The following is a 14948-nucleotide window of genomic DNA, read 5'->3' on the forward strand; positions in this document are numbered from 1 at the left end:
TCTTTCTTGCACATTTGCTCTTCAGTTCTAATTTGTATCTGATATCACCCAGAGATCTCTCTCTCTCTGGTTTTGTAAGCCACATTGAGCCTGCATGTTTGTGGGGATAATGTGGGGTATAAATACATTGATAAATAAAATAAAATCTATTAAAGTTCCCTCACCTGCCCTTTTGGTGGGCTATGGTGATCATCAGCTAGGTCTTGAGATTATATCCTCTGTCACCTATAGGAGAACAGCAGAGAAGATAAGAGTGATTGTGTACGTGATGGCATGGGGTTGGCACATCAATGCATAGGTGGTCCCCAGGGCTGGTTGGTGCTGTCTCAGCTACCACCAAAGAATATAAAAGCTGAATTCTTGAAACCAGGTGCTGATTGAACTTTGATATAAGCTGAATGGGTAGTGAGGACTGCCAGATATGAAGATACTGCTCTTGTAGGAGTCCATGGACTGGTATTTCTGCAGTGGAGTTTGTTGTCACTATGCACTTTTAACAATCTAAAGACATCTGAGTGTGGTTCTGCTTCCTGCTATAGCAGGAAGAGACCTGTTGACATGCACTGAATGAATATCAAGTAAGAGATAGCTTCATAAGAATGATTAATTTCATGAAGGATGAAATTTCTAAGGAGAATTCTGGAGGAAGAAAATCCCAGTCTGGATAGTTTTCTAAGAACATTTTGAGAGAGCTGTTGAGCATTGCAAAGGGTGGGTAGGGATAGAATGGCCCCTTTTTTGGTTCGGTCTTAAGTAGACAGATTCAAGGTTATCGGATCTTGAGATGAGCAAGTGTCTGTGCAGGAATAACGCCCATGGATTTGAGATGTCAAGCCACCATTGCAGAAACCTCTGTTGCCATGGGACGTTAATATCATCCTATCCCTCTCATGAATCTGTCTTTTGAACTAATGGAGTCTACTTCACTCAAGCATGTCACTTGTAAGGTGCTATTTCTACTAGTGTTTTCTTTGAGTAGAATAAGTCTGCTTCAGGCTTTGGTTGCCTGTGAAGCATATATTCAGATTCATCAAAACCAAGTAATTCTTCATACTCATCCTAAATTCTTAGAAAAGGTAGTCATTCATTTTCATCTGAAGGAGGAAGTAGTGCCTCCAATGTTTTGCTCTAAGCATTATAGGTAAGGCTTCTGATTTTAGGTTTTAATGGATGAACACTGACAAAACATCCCCAGTGCAAAATAAATTAAAATAGCTGTTAGATAACCGCTGAAAAAATGCTACCTCTTCTTGTATTCTCACCCCCTCCCCTGGCTTGTCTTGTATTCTACACTCTGATTTTTTTTTGTCTTTTCCGTCCAACACCAGTTAAGTGACACAAACTTATATATTTGATTCTTCCAGAAAAGGTAGCCAGCAATAGTACCTGTGGTGTAAAAGCGCCAATAAACACTCCTTTTTAACTCTTAAAGAACCCTAATTAGCCAGAATGTGAATATGTAAATATACAGATTATAAACACTAAGAATAGAAGGCCTGCTCTTAAGAATCCATGAGAGAAATCCCTTCACACTCTGGGCTGCTAAAGGACTCTTATTTGTCTTAATAGATCTTAATCCAATTTGTCTAGTTTGACCCCTAACAGAGTTACTATTTCAGTGGCCATGCAAACTTTGGCAAATTGGCAAGCATCCTGCATCCAATTTTGTTATGTGCAAATTGGTATTGTAGAAACATGCATATTTATGTCTAGGGGTCCAAGGATCCAACACAAGGACTACACTTGCAAGATTCTGTAAAATATGAGTTTATTTGTAGCAATAAGTTCCTAGCAGTTGTTCTGTTACAAATCTAATCACTAATAATTATGTCTTAGATATACGAAGCCAAAAATCAGAACCGACTTCTTGGTCTGACCTGTGACTTCACAGAGCGATAAAACGCCTTCCAACTCTGATTCCAGGAATGACCAATTCTGAGTCTTGTCTCATGAACTGTGAAGCACTGTTTATTTTCTAGCTTGAGCCTCCTCTTGGAGGTGAGCAGAAAGAAAGGGTAGAGAATCAGGAAAGATATTTCTCAGTGAGGTCTGAGTTACAGGCTGGCTGCCAAAGTTGGCAGTTCAAAATGAATATGCATTTGTGCTCTTAATGTCATTGCCAAAAGTCTGTAAGAAAAGCAATGTTCCAAAGGCAAGACAGCCTTACAGGCAAGCAGAAATGCTTAAAGCAGAAGCCCTCAGTTTCTGTCTCTGCAGAGAAGTTAGTAGATTTCAGCCATCCGTACTGTTGTCCACATTCTGTAAAACAGTCGTCTTGATGGGCTGCATTGGATATTGTGGAGGCTTACAGGACCAATCCAGGATTTACCTTCCATGTGGGTGCATAAGGTACAGTGTTTTCAACTTAGAGGGACTGAGGCTTAGAAGAATGCCATGTTTTGTCTTTCATGGCTGGTCCTTGTAGGTAAAGACTGTCTTCAGGCAAGAATCCTCAGGCCAGCTGAAACCGGTACACCATAGAGAAACAAGCAGACCATCCGTAAGCTTTTACACATTGCTTCATGTGATAAGTTCACAGTACTTTGTAATAGAAGTCTTTGTTGTTTCCCTACAGTACTACTCTAACCAGTAGAAAGAAAGCATGTCAGATCGGAGCCCCTGTAACTACAATGGGTATCTTGAAATCTGCTTCCTTGGATACTGTATGCAAAGCAGTGATTTGATCCTTCACTTTGCACTACTGCTTGAAACAATTCACAATTGGAGACAGTGTAGTGAGTGAAGGTGCTGGCCAGCCTGTGTTTGAAACATTAGCAAGTCTCTTTCTTTATGACCATGCCACTCCTGCTTAATGGACAAATTAAAGATAAACAGAACAGCCCTAAGCTTGGGCGTCACCTATTTTTGTATTTGATTCAATCCTGCTTGTCAGTAGAAAAAAACTTTTTTTCACCTATGATAAATGTTTTCATTGGACAGCAGGTGGACATTAGGATTGATCAGGCAAAACAGTCCCTTCCACCTCATTGAGCTGAGCTAACTGAGATACTGAGAATACCACAGTCCATGGGAAGGTCTTCACATGCTCAGAATATTATCCTGCTGCTGAGCTCTGGGAGAGCTATTCTGTCTCAGTGCTATTGGATGCCATCACCCACCTAGTGTGGCAAATGGATCCTGCTCTTTATGAAAGAAAATAAACATAAACAATGTTGTCACAGGCATGGGTTTTCAAGTCAGGATACCTGCTGTACACCACCGTGGGTGAATCTCTTCATAAAGGTAGTTAATAAACCCCAATAAATAAATACATACATTCTTGAAATTTAACAGCAAAGAAAAGCTTAATGTTACTTAGTGCAGCTAAACATGAATGTAGCATACAGAGCTGAAGAGTGACCTTGAATTCACTTAATGTTAAAAAAAAAGTAGGTGCAGTTGTACAAAAAATGTAAATAAGGGGACAAGATGGCATCGGTAGCAGATGCTTGATGCGCTGCTCTCCCTGTGCGTGTTTCCCAGATGCTGCCAAAGACTTGGCCAGTGTTTGTTCTGTATGGGGAAGATGAAAGGAGCCTATAAAACTTTTCCTCTAGCTTCTGATGCTCCGAGGCGTCTGGCGCAGACCACGCTTGAGGTAGCGATAATGCACCAGGCTGGAGTTGTACAGCCTACTTTGGGAGGAATGCCGAGTGCATCGGCAGACCTCAGTTTGGATCGGGTTTCTCTTAGCCCAGATTAGAGGCCGATCTCCCGCAGCCAGGAATAGTTTCAGCAGCAGTAACTGGTGTGGAGTCTTTCTCCCGTGAGTTTGATGAGAGGCACAATCAAGGAAGGGCTGCTGGGCAGGAACCTTCAGGAACAGGCTTGGCAGCTGGAAGATCTGGCAGCTGGTAGCAACTTCTGGAGATAACATCTCTCTGCTGGGGGAAATTGATCAGCCGGCTATAGTAACTTTGGAATCTCTTTGGCAAGCTATTATTTATTTATTTATTACATTTGCTATTAGGGTTATGGACTCCAATCTTCAATGGCATTGAAAGAAATTAAAACTGATTTTGGGACTGTTGTTACCAAGGTGGAAGGTCATGGAGACTTGTTAACCTCACATGGAAAGCAGTTGGAGAGACAGGCTAAACAGATGGCAGAAATGAAACTACTTGAGCTGTCTTAGTTGAAAGAAGGATCTTTGATAGCTCGGAAGTTGGAAAACATGGAGAATCAATCAAGAAAAAAACAACCTGAGATTTTGAATTTTCCCAGGTCTCTGTTTATATCTGCTTTTGAAATGGCACGTAGATACTTCTGAGATACTACTTATCCCACCAGAGAATATTCCACCTAAGAATTCAGTCTTTGACTCTTGGAGGAAAACCTGGAAGTTCGACTCTGGTTGGAGCGAAGGGGGATTTCCCAATTAAGCTTGATTTAACAGGTTTTTTTGAGAGTTCATTGGAGATTAGAACTAGAACAACTCTCCTAGTGACTTTTGCCATAGAACATGATAGGGATTATGTTTCGAAATTGTATTTCCGTCATATTAATGAATAGTTCTTGGGCTCAAATACACATTTATTTCCTGATTTGGCTCAAGCGAAACAAAAGTGCAGGAAAGAGTTCTTGGCCCTTCGTGTCTTTGGGTGCTGCATTTATTTTGAAATTTTTGAATCCAAACAGCTGATTGAATTTTTTGTGGCTAGGGAAGAAATTGATGTTGTACTTAGCCCTGAGGTGGTACCTGGAGATTGACTTGTTCCAGCTGTAGACTATTATAGTTCCTTGCTGCTGTCTTGATGATGTGTTAATTTTTCCTAAGTTCCCTTTTTTTTCTCTTGTCCTTTGATATTGTGGACTAAACAATGAGATTATTTCCTTATTTTGGTTTATATTGCTGTACTGTAGTTTTCTAATCTATTCAAATCTATAGATAATTTACTTGATTGTATTGATGAAAGCATAAATAAAAAAAATTTTAATGTAAATAAAGAGGATAATTTTGTTTAGGACATAGGTAATAAAACAGATGTTTAAGTTCATGTATTAAAAAAACAAACCTAAATAGCTTTAGAAAAGGCTTGGAGAATGCAGAGCATTTTCTAAGATGCCTACAGTGCTACCATAGAAGCATGAGCATTTGGAAGGATACACATCAGAAGAAACTATTTCACAAAAGAAAGCATTTTAAAAAAGCATCACTTGGAGCTTTACATGCGTAAGTATTGTTACTTATGTGTATAACTGATAAGTTTGCTCTTAAGCACATGCACAGGGAACTGATTAAGGAACTTGAGCTCTGAAAGTCAAACTTTGGGCATTTTAAGGTGGTTTTGAACACCTAAAAGATAAGCGCTGATCTGCCTTCAACTTTCCTCCAAGAGACAGGTCTAAAAGAGAATATTTGTAACTTGAAGCAGGTGTAAATCCCCACAGGGAAATTTCCTGGATATATGGAATACATGTTTATTTTGAAGAATTGCCCAAATCACACCCAGAACATAGCTACCTTGAAATTGTTGTACGTCACTATTTATACATACATGTCAGTTTACAGTTGTAAAACTGCTATTTACAGGTTTAAATGGCATGTAACTTATCTAGAATCATGTATAAAAAGTAAGAGAGAAAAGTAAGAGAAAAATATTACCAACTAATAAAATGCAGTCAAAATATGGCAGATAGATTTTTGGAGGCATTAAAATAAACCCATCCTATAAATGGATATGGAGTCTCAGTATATAATAGAAACTAATAGGTAAAAGATTCTGTTGTGCAAACGTATCCTGCACCCATTCATTTTGATTGACTGTTAGCTATAGCACTGTAAGCCAAGCATACAATATCCTGATTGTGATCTAACAATCTTCAAAATAATTATGCAAGATCTAATTTTGTGAAGCATTGTAACAATTGAATGATCCTATTCTGAAATCATAAAACTTATACAACACAACTTGTATGTACATTAGCGAGCATGACACAATCACTACAGTATTTTGGTCTGTGCTCTGAATTTTGTCCAAATAGGTTGAAGAGGCGCACGTCCAAATCCATGATCCAGAGCTCAGGAAGATCCTGAACCCTACCACTGCTGACCTGAGGTTCACTGACTATCTGGTGAAGCATGTGACAGAAAACAGAGATGATGTTTTCCTGGATGGGACTGGCTGGGAGGGAGGCGATGAGTGGATCAGAGCCCAGTTTGGGATCTACCTGCATGCTCTGCTTGCTGCTTCGTTACAGCCAGGTGACTGAATTCATGTAGCCTGTTATAATACTTGAAGAGAAAATGGAAGAGGAAGGAAGTAGATGAATGGATAGGGAGCAGTTTCTTTATCAAATTATTGAAGTGTGTTGGTAAAAGTTTCAGTCATTCTTCAGCTCGTAGAAAGGCCTCAGATATGGAAAGGGAGAAACATAGTGATACAAATTGAAAAATGAAACCTATTAAAAATGCATCAGAGTTGAATTGTTCTGGTACAACATTTATGTAGAACACAGCTGACTCCAAGCAAGAAGAGGAAAGTCAACTTTCAATAACCTGTTTATTTTTATTTATTTACTTTTACATTGAGATACAACTGTTTTGCTTATCTCTTTCCCGGGATCTCACAACCTACCTTTCTTTGTTCAGATAATGAAAAGATGATAGCAGATTATGGCTCTGCTTTTGTTGGAGCATGGAAGAATACTCACAACTACAGAGTGTGGAACAGCAACAAACACCCAGCTCTCTCAGAGGTACATCCAAGGTAAGGTGCCGAGGTTATCTACCAGAAATTGTATAGTCATGGAAACATTACATTTGGAAACTACTACTACTACTATTTAGCATTTCTATAGCGCTACAAGGCATACGCAGCGCTGCACAAACATAGACGAAAGACAGTCCCTGCTCAAAGAGCTTACAATCTAATAGACAAAAAATAAATAAAGTAAGCAAATCAAATCAATTAATGTGAACGGGAGGGAAGAGAGGAGGGTAGGTGGAGGCGAGTGGTTACAAGTGGTTACGAGTCAAAAGCAATGTTAAAGAGGTGGGCTTTCAGTCTAGATTTAAAGGTGGCCAAGGATGGGGCAAGACGTAGGGGCTCAGGAAGTTTATTCCAGGAGTAGGGTGCAGCGAGACAGAAGGCGCGAAGTCTGGAGTTGGCAGTAGTGGAGAAGGGAACAGATAAGAAGGATTTATCCATGGAGCGGAGTGCACGGGAAGGGGTGTAGGGAAGGACGAGTGTGGAGAGATACTGGGGAGCAGCAGAGTGAATACATTTATAGGTCAGTAGAAGAAGTTTGAACAGGATGCGAAAACGGATAGGGAGCCAGTGAAGGGTCTTGAGGAGAGGGGTAGTATGAGTAAAGCGACCCTGGCGGAAGATGAGACGGGCAGCAGAGTTTTGAACCGACTGGAGAGGGGAGAGGTGACTAAGTGGGAAACTCCCTGGTGTTTGTTGTATTCAGAATCTGGCTTCTTGGGGTTCAGTTTAATTTTTCTACATATTTCTGTTTTTAGTTTGTGGTTCCTTATTCTATACTGGGGAAGGATCTGTGTTATGCATATATGAAAGAGACATGGAGGGGCATAATTGAACGCGAACGCCCATGTGTAAAAACGTCCATCTCCGGAGACGGCTCCGCAAAGAGGCGGAGCGAACCATAAAATCGAAACGAGATGGCCGTCCATCTTCGGTTTCGATTATATGGTTCGGCCCGCTGAAATCCCATCATTTGTGTCGACTCTAGAGATAGACGACAGAAATGGTGAGATCGCTGGACCTAGAGATGGCCATCCGCGGTTTTCAGCGATAATTGAAACCGCTGCCGGCCATCTCAAAAACTGACCTAATCCAAGCCATTTGGTCATGGGAGGGGCCAGCATTCGTAGTGCACTGGTCCCCCTGAGATGCCTCTATGCCAGCCTCAAATATCATACCTGGCTCCATGACAGCAGTATGCAGGTCCCCGGAGCAATTTTAGTTTAGTTGGTGCTGCGCGGGACCCATGCAGAGAGCAAAAATCGGAAGAAAAAAAAAACATGCAAGTGCAGTCAGGGACGTCCAAATTAAACAATAGCAATAGTGGGATTTGAACCAGCCACCTTCTGATTACAAGACCTGTGCTCGAACCACTGCACCACTTATTCAGCTGCCTAAACCACCTTCCCTTTCCATTAAGTCCCTCCATGTTTCTGTCAGCCAATCACAGCTCGTTTAGCTGACACCGATGTCAGGTAAATGAGCTGTGATTGGCTGACAGAAACTTGGAGGGACTTAATGGAAAGGGAAGGAATGTCTAAGCAACTGAATAAGTGGTGCAGTGGTTAGAGCACAAGTCTTGTAATCAGATGGTGGCTGGTTCGAATCCCCCTATTACTATTGTTTTAATTTGGACGTCCCTGACTGCACTTGCATGTTTTTTTTTTTTGGACATCCCTGACTGCACTTGCATGTTTTTTTTTCTTCCGATTTTTGCTCTCCGCGCAGCACCAACTAAACTAAAATTGCTCGGGGGACCTGCATACTGCTGTCATGGAGCTAGGTATGGTATTTGAGACTGACATAGAGGCTGGGAAAAATATTTAAACAGTTTGTTTTTTCGGGTGGGAGGGGGTTAGTGACCACTGGGGGAGACAGGGGAGATCATCCCCGATTCCCTCCGGTGGTCATCTGGTCAGTTTGGGCACTTTTTGGAAGCTTGGTCATGAAAAAAACAGGACCAACTTTGTGTGGACTAAATGCTCGTCGGGGACATCTTGCTTCTTTCCATTATCAGGCGCGGAGGTCCATCTGTTAACCACACCCTGGAACGCCCCTGTCCCGCCTTCACTACCATTTGGCCATGCCCCCGGGAATTTCGCCCGTCCCCGTGACGGAAAGCAGTTGGGGCCGTCCAAATTCAGCTTTCGATTATACCTGTTTTTGAGTCGGACGTCCATCTCCCTATTTGTGTCGGAAGATGGGCGTCCGTCTCTTTCGAAAATAAGCTGGATGGTTTTCTGTTAGCGTTGCTTGTCTGTGCAGGATCGATCTGTATTAATCTGGCTTGTTTAGTTTTCCAATAGGTATATTAATGATCTAATGCCCACCACAATATTTATAGTTTTGCCTTTTCCTAGATAAGCACTTGTTTTATGGCTCATGGGAGTTACTACTGTTATGGTGTGATAGGTTTGCTCTGAAAGTCCTAAGTGATATTTGTAGTGTTTTGTATTACTTCACAGTATGCTAGGTGCTGAATTTTGGATTTGGATTTAGATCACACCATTTTAGTAGTAGCCCAAGGCAGGTTACATGTAGTTTACAGTATGTATTATAATTTCCCTGGAGGGCTTACAATCTAAGTTTTGTACCTGAGTCATTGGAGGGTTAAGTGACTTTTCCAAGATCTCAAGGAGTGGCAGTGGGATTTGAGCCATTGCTTCCCTTGTTCTCAGCCTGCAGTTCTAACCGTTAGGTACAGCTAATAGAGAGAATACTTGAGTCTGTATTACTTTACCTAATGTTGGGTAACTCAACAGTAGACTAAAGGCCACCAGAGCTGAACCCTGGTGACCATTTGGCAACCTATCAAAAATATTGATAGATAAATCATTTTATGGCTGCTACAGTGCCACTGAACATGACTGTTCATGTGGCCAACAGGAAGATGCTGGACTTGGAGAGCCAAGTGTTAAAGTACCTGCATTGCATTTCCAGAATACTGCAAATACTATTCTGTTTAGTATGTTGTGCTATTTTGGCATGCATTATTTTGATTTTTTTTGGTACATAATTCCCTGGAGTGAATACAGAGTGCATAATACCATCAGTAGCAGAGATACTCAGGGAGGCAGCTGGTAGGCAGTGAAGAAGTCCTTCCCTTCTGTGTTCAAAAGTGCCCCTACTGTCCCATTGTGGTGCTCGTATAGGGGGAGCAATGTTCCCTATAAGCTGTGTTAAACATCCAGTATCTGAGTAAAATTCATAGTAGTTATAAGCATATAGCTAAACTACAGGTGAGCAAGTAGGGGAAACTGTGCAGAGCATGGCTCATGAAATTCTTTCCAACTTCCCTGTAAGTGTTTCATGTATATGTATGCATGCATGTGCATTTGTATATATCTGTGTTTGTATCTGTAGAAGTGCTCACAGGGTAATGTAATGGAAAACTTTTGTTTGTGAAGAAAATTTTTGCTTATATCAGCTCAGTCCTTAGAGGGAACATTGGTGTAAACCCTACTCCAATACCACCCCCAGAAACACTTAAGCCTCTCGTGAGTAAAGGTATATGCAAAACGGTATTATGCACACACATTTACCCAAATACATCTACTCTGTGGAATTTTGTAAGAAGCCATTTCCAAAACTCCCATTTCATGTGCATAAGTGGCTTTTAAAACTACTCCCTTAAAGACCTGTTGGGTCTATGTTCTTGCTTCCAGCGAGTGTTTGGTGGCAGAGGTAGAATCTGAAAAATAACTAATTTACTTTCTGTTTATTAAGCCCATCCGGCAATGCCGACACAGCCCATTTAAACTGAATGGGCTATGTAGGCATTAGCGCACAGCAGCCGCTAGCACAGCTTAGTAAACAGGGGGTTAATCTGGTGGTACTCATATAAAAATGTCTCAGAAAAAGAACAGTTAAGATCACATAGTGCATTAGTTCTTTTTAAATTATAGATCTGTTTTTAATACTAAATATGCCTGGTAAAGCACAGTTTGGGGAATAGTGACATCCATTTAATTCACAGTATAGCCCAGTTTACTCATTTTAGTTTGGTGTTCCTGTTTCATGTCTTTAAGAGTGGAAATCATTAAGAATATCTTTTTGGTGGAAAGGGTGCTACAACACCATGATGCTTCATATGTAATCGCATAACTGTTGATTTCTGTGCTAACATGTCATCTGCCAAAAAACAAGTGAACCCACCTGACTTTTTAAAATTACTTTTCCAGTCATCCATTCCAGGGACAATACAGTGTATCAGATGTGAAGTTAAGACTTTCACAGTAAGTTTATTTTGTTTTGTTTTGTTTTTTAAATGCATAATGCATGTGAAATAGTTTCTTTTAAAAGTGTGTACCCATATGTTGTTTCTTTGGGTTTTGTTTTGATTTGGGTTTTTAATTTATTTTTTTATTTAAAGTTTATTCAACAAAACCTTTCATATACAATGTGATCAGAAAAAAACTTCACATTAAAACAAACAATGTACTTTTTACTATTAACTTCCCATTCCCGTCTCTTGCCTTCCTCTATCCCTTACATATACTCCAAGATTGTGCAAGTTTGAGTAAGTTTGAGTGTAACAATGCATTCTACTTTTCCTAACAATGCCTATTCAAAGTTGGTTCTGCAGCCTCCTCTTATTGCAAATTGTTTCTTCCTCCAGTCCATACAGGGCTATTAAATCTCTGAAATAGTGCTACCATATGACTTTTTATGGTGTGATTTCCCAACATTCTGTCTTAACCATTCCATCCACCTGATGAAACTGTCGCTATCAGACGTACTTGGACTCTTCCATCTCTTTGAATACCCTCTTTAATGGATACAAATAGGGCTCCACCTCCAGTAACAAGCCTGTGACAGCTTTTATTAAATTCTGACCTCTAGAACTCCTGAATCACTGGAACTGCACACCACATCTGTTTGAAGTCGCAACCCCTCCACATCCCTTCCAGCATGTGGGACTATCCAACTTAGCCCATTTAAATAACCTGAAGGGTGTTAAATAGGTTCTGTATAAAACTAGATGCCATTCTGTACTAATCCCATGTGATGTTTCTAAGGCTTTCCTTCGGGAAGTGTTATTTTATCATATAAACTCTCCCACTTCCCTATTTGAAGTCATCTTTCCTAATCAGAATAGTATCTTTCCTAGTCAAAATAGTGTAACTGAAAATGTAAGAAGCAGCAGAGCCTCCGTAGCATGGAAATTCCTACACAAGTTTGGTAAATGCTATTAGTCCTTTCCAGAAAGTTCTAGATTGGTTGGATTTGGATTTAGATTTAATTATTCACATTTCCAAATGCAAGATGTCCATTTGAGATTGAGCGCAGTCACTTGTTCCCTTGCCTGACTGAACTGCTGTCTTTAGGGAGCATCTGTTACAGGTGTTGATGTTAGGCTCCTTTTGTGCTCTTAGTATGATGGTGGGATGGGATATAAACAATATGCTTATTTTTTCTTGTAGTTTTAGGCTCCTTTTGTGCTCTTAGTATGATGGTGGGATGGGATATAAACAATATGCTTTTTTTTTCTTGTAGTTCTGTGCAGAACAGTGAACGGGGCAAAAAGTTTGGTAATGCTGTGATCACTACAAGCCGAAATGTTGTACAGACAGGAAAAGCTGTTGGTAAGGAATTTTTTTTTTTTTTTTTGCCAAAACCCTCACTGCTAATTAAAATGCTTTGAGAATTGTGGAGTGCTTACAACAGATAGTCATGCTCGGGGCTTAGTTTGTAGACAGAAAGGAAGTGGAACTGAGGGCAGGGACAGGGCCGGAAGTGAACTTACTACTATATATAGAGAATGACATGGGGATGGGGACATGCGGCAAAAAATTACTACATTTACTACAGGTGCGGGAGCAGAACTTAAAGCCTTGCCCCTGCAGTAAACAAAACAAAACCAAACAGTGATTACTTCAGGTCCAGTATCTCTTCCAGCTTTTCTTTCTTCCTTCCTTACTTTCTCCCTCCCCACCACATTTCTCTAACTACTATGATTCAAACACCAAGAACCCTACCTATGAATAAGCCAGCACTACAGGTATTACGTTGCACCCTAGAACACCAATACATTGGTCAAACAGAACATGTGGGACAGTTAAAGATCTCTATGTATTCTACATGCAAACAGAATACTGCCTCTTGTTCACAGCCAAAACATAGCTATGTAGGAGCAGCTCTGTGGATCCAGTGGGTGCTGAGCATCCCCAATATTGAGGAAGTTCCTTCATATAATCATCATCATCATTCAGTATTTCTATTCCGCCCTATCTCAAGATTGATTTAAAGTGGATTACAACACAAGAACTTAATAAATAAGAATTACATCAACTAAATAAAGTCAGTTAAAAATCAAATATTACTAAAATAACAATTACAGTAAAACAAAACAAGTTACAATCATAACTTGTATACTAAAGAAGAGAAATATGTCTTCAGAGACATATGGAACAGCAAGTAGGAAGAACTAGATCTGATAGAATGTGGAAGAGGAACAGACTGATATGAAAGTTCTAGAATAGATTTATAACGGACACTCTTCAGTAAAGGAAATCTAATTTCAATAGGGAGAACGATCGTATCCTACTGAAAATAAAAGTTGCCTACCTGTAACAGTAGTTCTCCCTGGACAGATGATCTTGCAGCCACACAAATGAAGTGACTCTCCCGCGATGTCACTGACCCAGACCAATACCAAAGCATTAAGCTTAAAAAGCTATCACAATACGTGTGCGTGCAGATTTCCGCTCTAGTCCACAGTATATACCATCAGGTAAGAACCGCCCCTTTTCAGTTTGATATAATAGCTAGTGGCAACTTAAGGGAGGGTTGGGAGGGATTGTGTGGCTGCAAGATCATCTGTCCAAGGAGAACTACCGTTACAGGTAGGCAACTTTTATTTCTCCCTGGACAGAGTATTTTGCAGCCACACAAATGAAGACTCCCAAGCTACACAGATAACAAATTAAGAAACATATATATGTCTATTGAAAATAACAATAGAAGAGAAAAATAATTGGTACCTGTGTGAGGAGGAGGTGGTAGTTGATGCCTCAGATTACAGAAGAAAGGATAGCATGACCAAAAGCTGCATCAGTAGATGAAGCTTTATTGATGCAATGATGTTTCACCATAGTGTGCACAGTTGACCACATAGCTGCTCTACAAATGTCCTGTAAAGGAGTTCTTTGCAAGTAAGCCCTTGTGGCTGCCATGGCCCTGAGATTATGAGCTGTGACACGAGGAATGTTTGAGAGATTATATGTCTGTGCAAGTTGATAACATAAGATGATACAATTGGCAATCCACTGAGACAGAATTGTTTTCGTCACTGGTTGTGGTTGGAGAGTAGACCAAAGTGACAGAAATAATTGATGAGTTCTATTTTTGGATTTGGTTCTATCCAGATAAATGGTTAGAGTCCTGAGACAGTCTAGAGTATAAAACCTCCTATGATCCTCAGAGACATGTGGAGGAGGATAAAAATTTGGAAGTACTATTATCTGATTTAAATGAGAAGGTGAGACTACCTTAGGTAAGAACTTCGGGTTTGTTCGAAGCACCACCTTATCATGGAGTAATTGAGTATACGGCGGGTAATGGACGAGAGCCTGTATCTCACCAATACGTCGTGCTGAAGTCAAAGTTACTAAGAACAGTGTTTTCCAAGTAAGGTATTTGAGTTCTGTGCTGTGAAGTGGCTCAAAAGGAGAAGTCATAAGCGTATTGAGTACTAAATTAAGGTCTCATGCTGGTGTTGGTGAACGAATGGGAGGGTAGAAGTGCATGAGTCCTTTAAGGAATCTTTTTGAAATAGGATGTTGCATGAGGGTCAAATCGTCCACCGGGTCATGGAACACTGAGAGAGCTGGTGTTGGTGAACGAATGGGAGGGTAGAAGTGCATGAGCCCTTTAAGGAATCTTTTTGAAATAGGATGTTGGATGAGGGTCAAATCGTCCACCGGGTCATGGAACACTGAGAGAGCTGACAAATGAAGTCTTATCGAGGAGTATGACAACCCTGATTCCGAAAGATGGAGAAGATAATCTAAGACACGAGACACAGGAGCAGTGTCAGGTTGGAGACGAGAACGTGAACACCAGCTGGAGAAATGCTTCCATTTTGCTCTGTACGATTTCAGAATGGAGTCCTTCCTAGAGGCGAGGAGAACTCTGAGAATACCCTGTGAGAATATCATGTTCGATTGGGATCGATCAGCCAAGCTGTGAGACGGAGAGATGCTGTGTCTGGGTGAAGAAGACTGCCTTGTTGTTGTG

General features: G+C 40.6%; 1 protein-coding gene across 1 annotated transcript in view; it reads left to right on the forward strand.

The window, feature by feature from the left end:
- The window catches only part of AVL9 (AVL9 cell migration associated), a 138196-nt gene that overhangs the window by 106139 nt on the left and 17109 nt on the right, over positions 1 to 14948 (forward strand). The window contains exons 12-15 of the mRNA XM_030204376.1: positions 5986 to 6205; positions 6593 to 6710; positions 10892 to 10945; positions 12207 to 12295. Of these exons, the coding sequence (XP_030060236.1) occupies positions 5986 to 6205; positions 6593 to 6710; positions 10892 to 10945; positions 12207 to 12295 (481 nt within the window). The remainder of the gene's footprint in view (positions 1 to 5985; positions 6206 to 6592; positions 6711 to 10891; positions 10946 to 12206; positions 12296 to 14948) is intronic.

The sequence above is a fragment of the Microcaecilia unicolor genome, chromosome 1, assembly GCF_901765095.1.
Source record: "Microcaecilia unicolor chromosome 1, aMicUni1.1, whole genome shotgun sequence".
Taxonomy (NCBI): domain Eukaryota; kingdom Metazoa; phylum Chordata; class Amphibia; order Gymnophiona; family Siphonopidae; genus Microcaecilia; species Microcaecilia unicolor.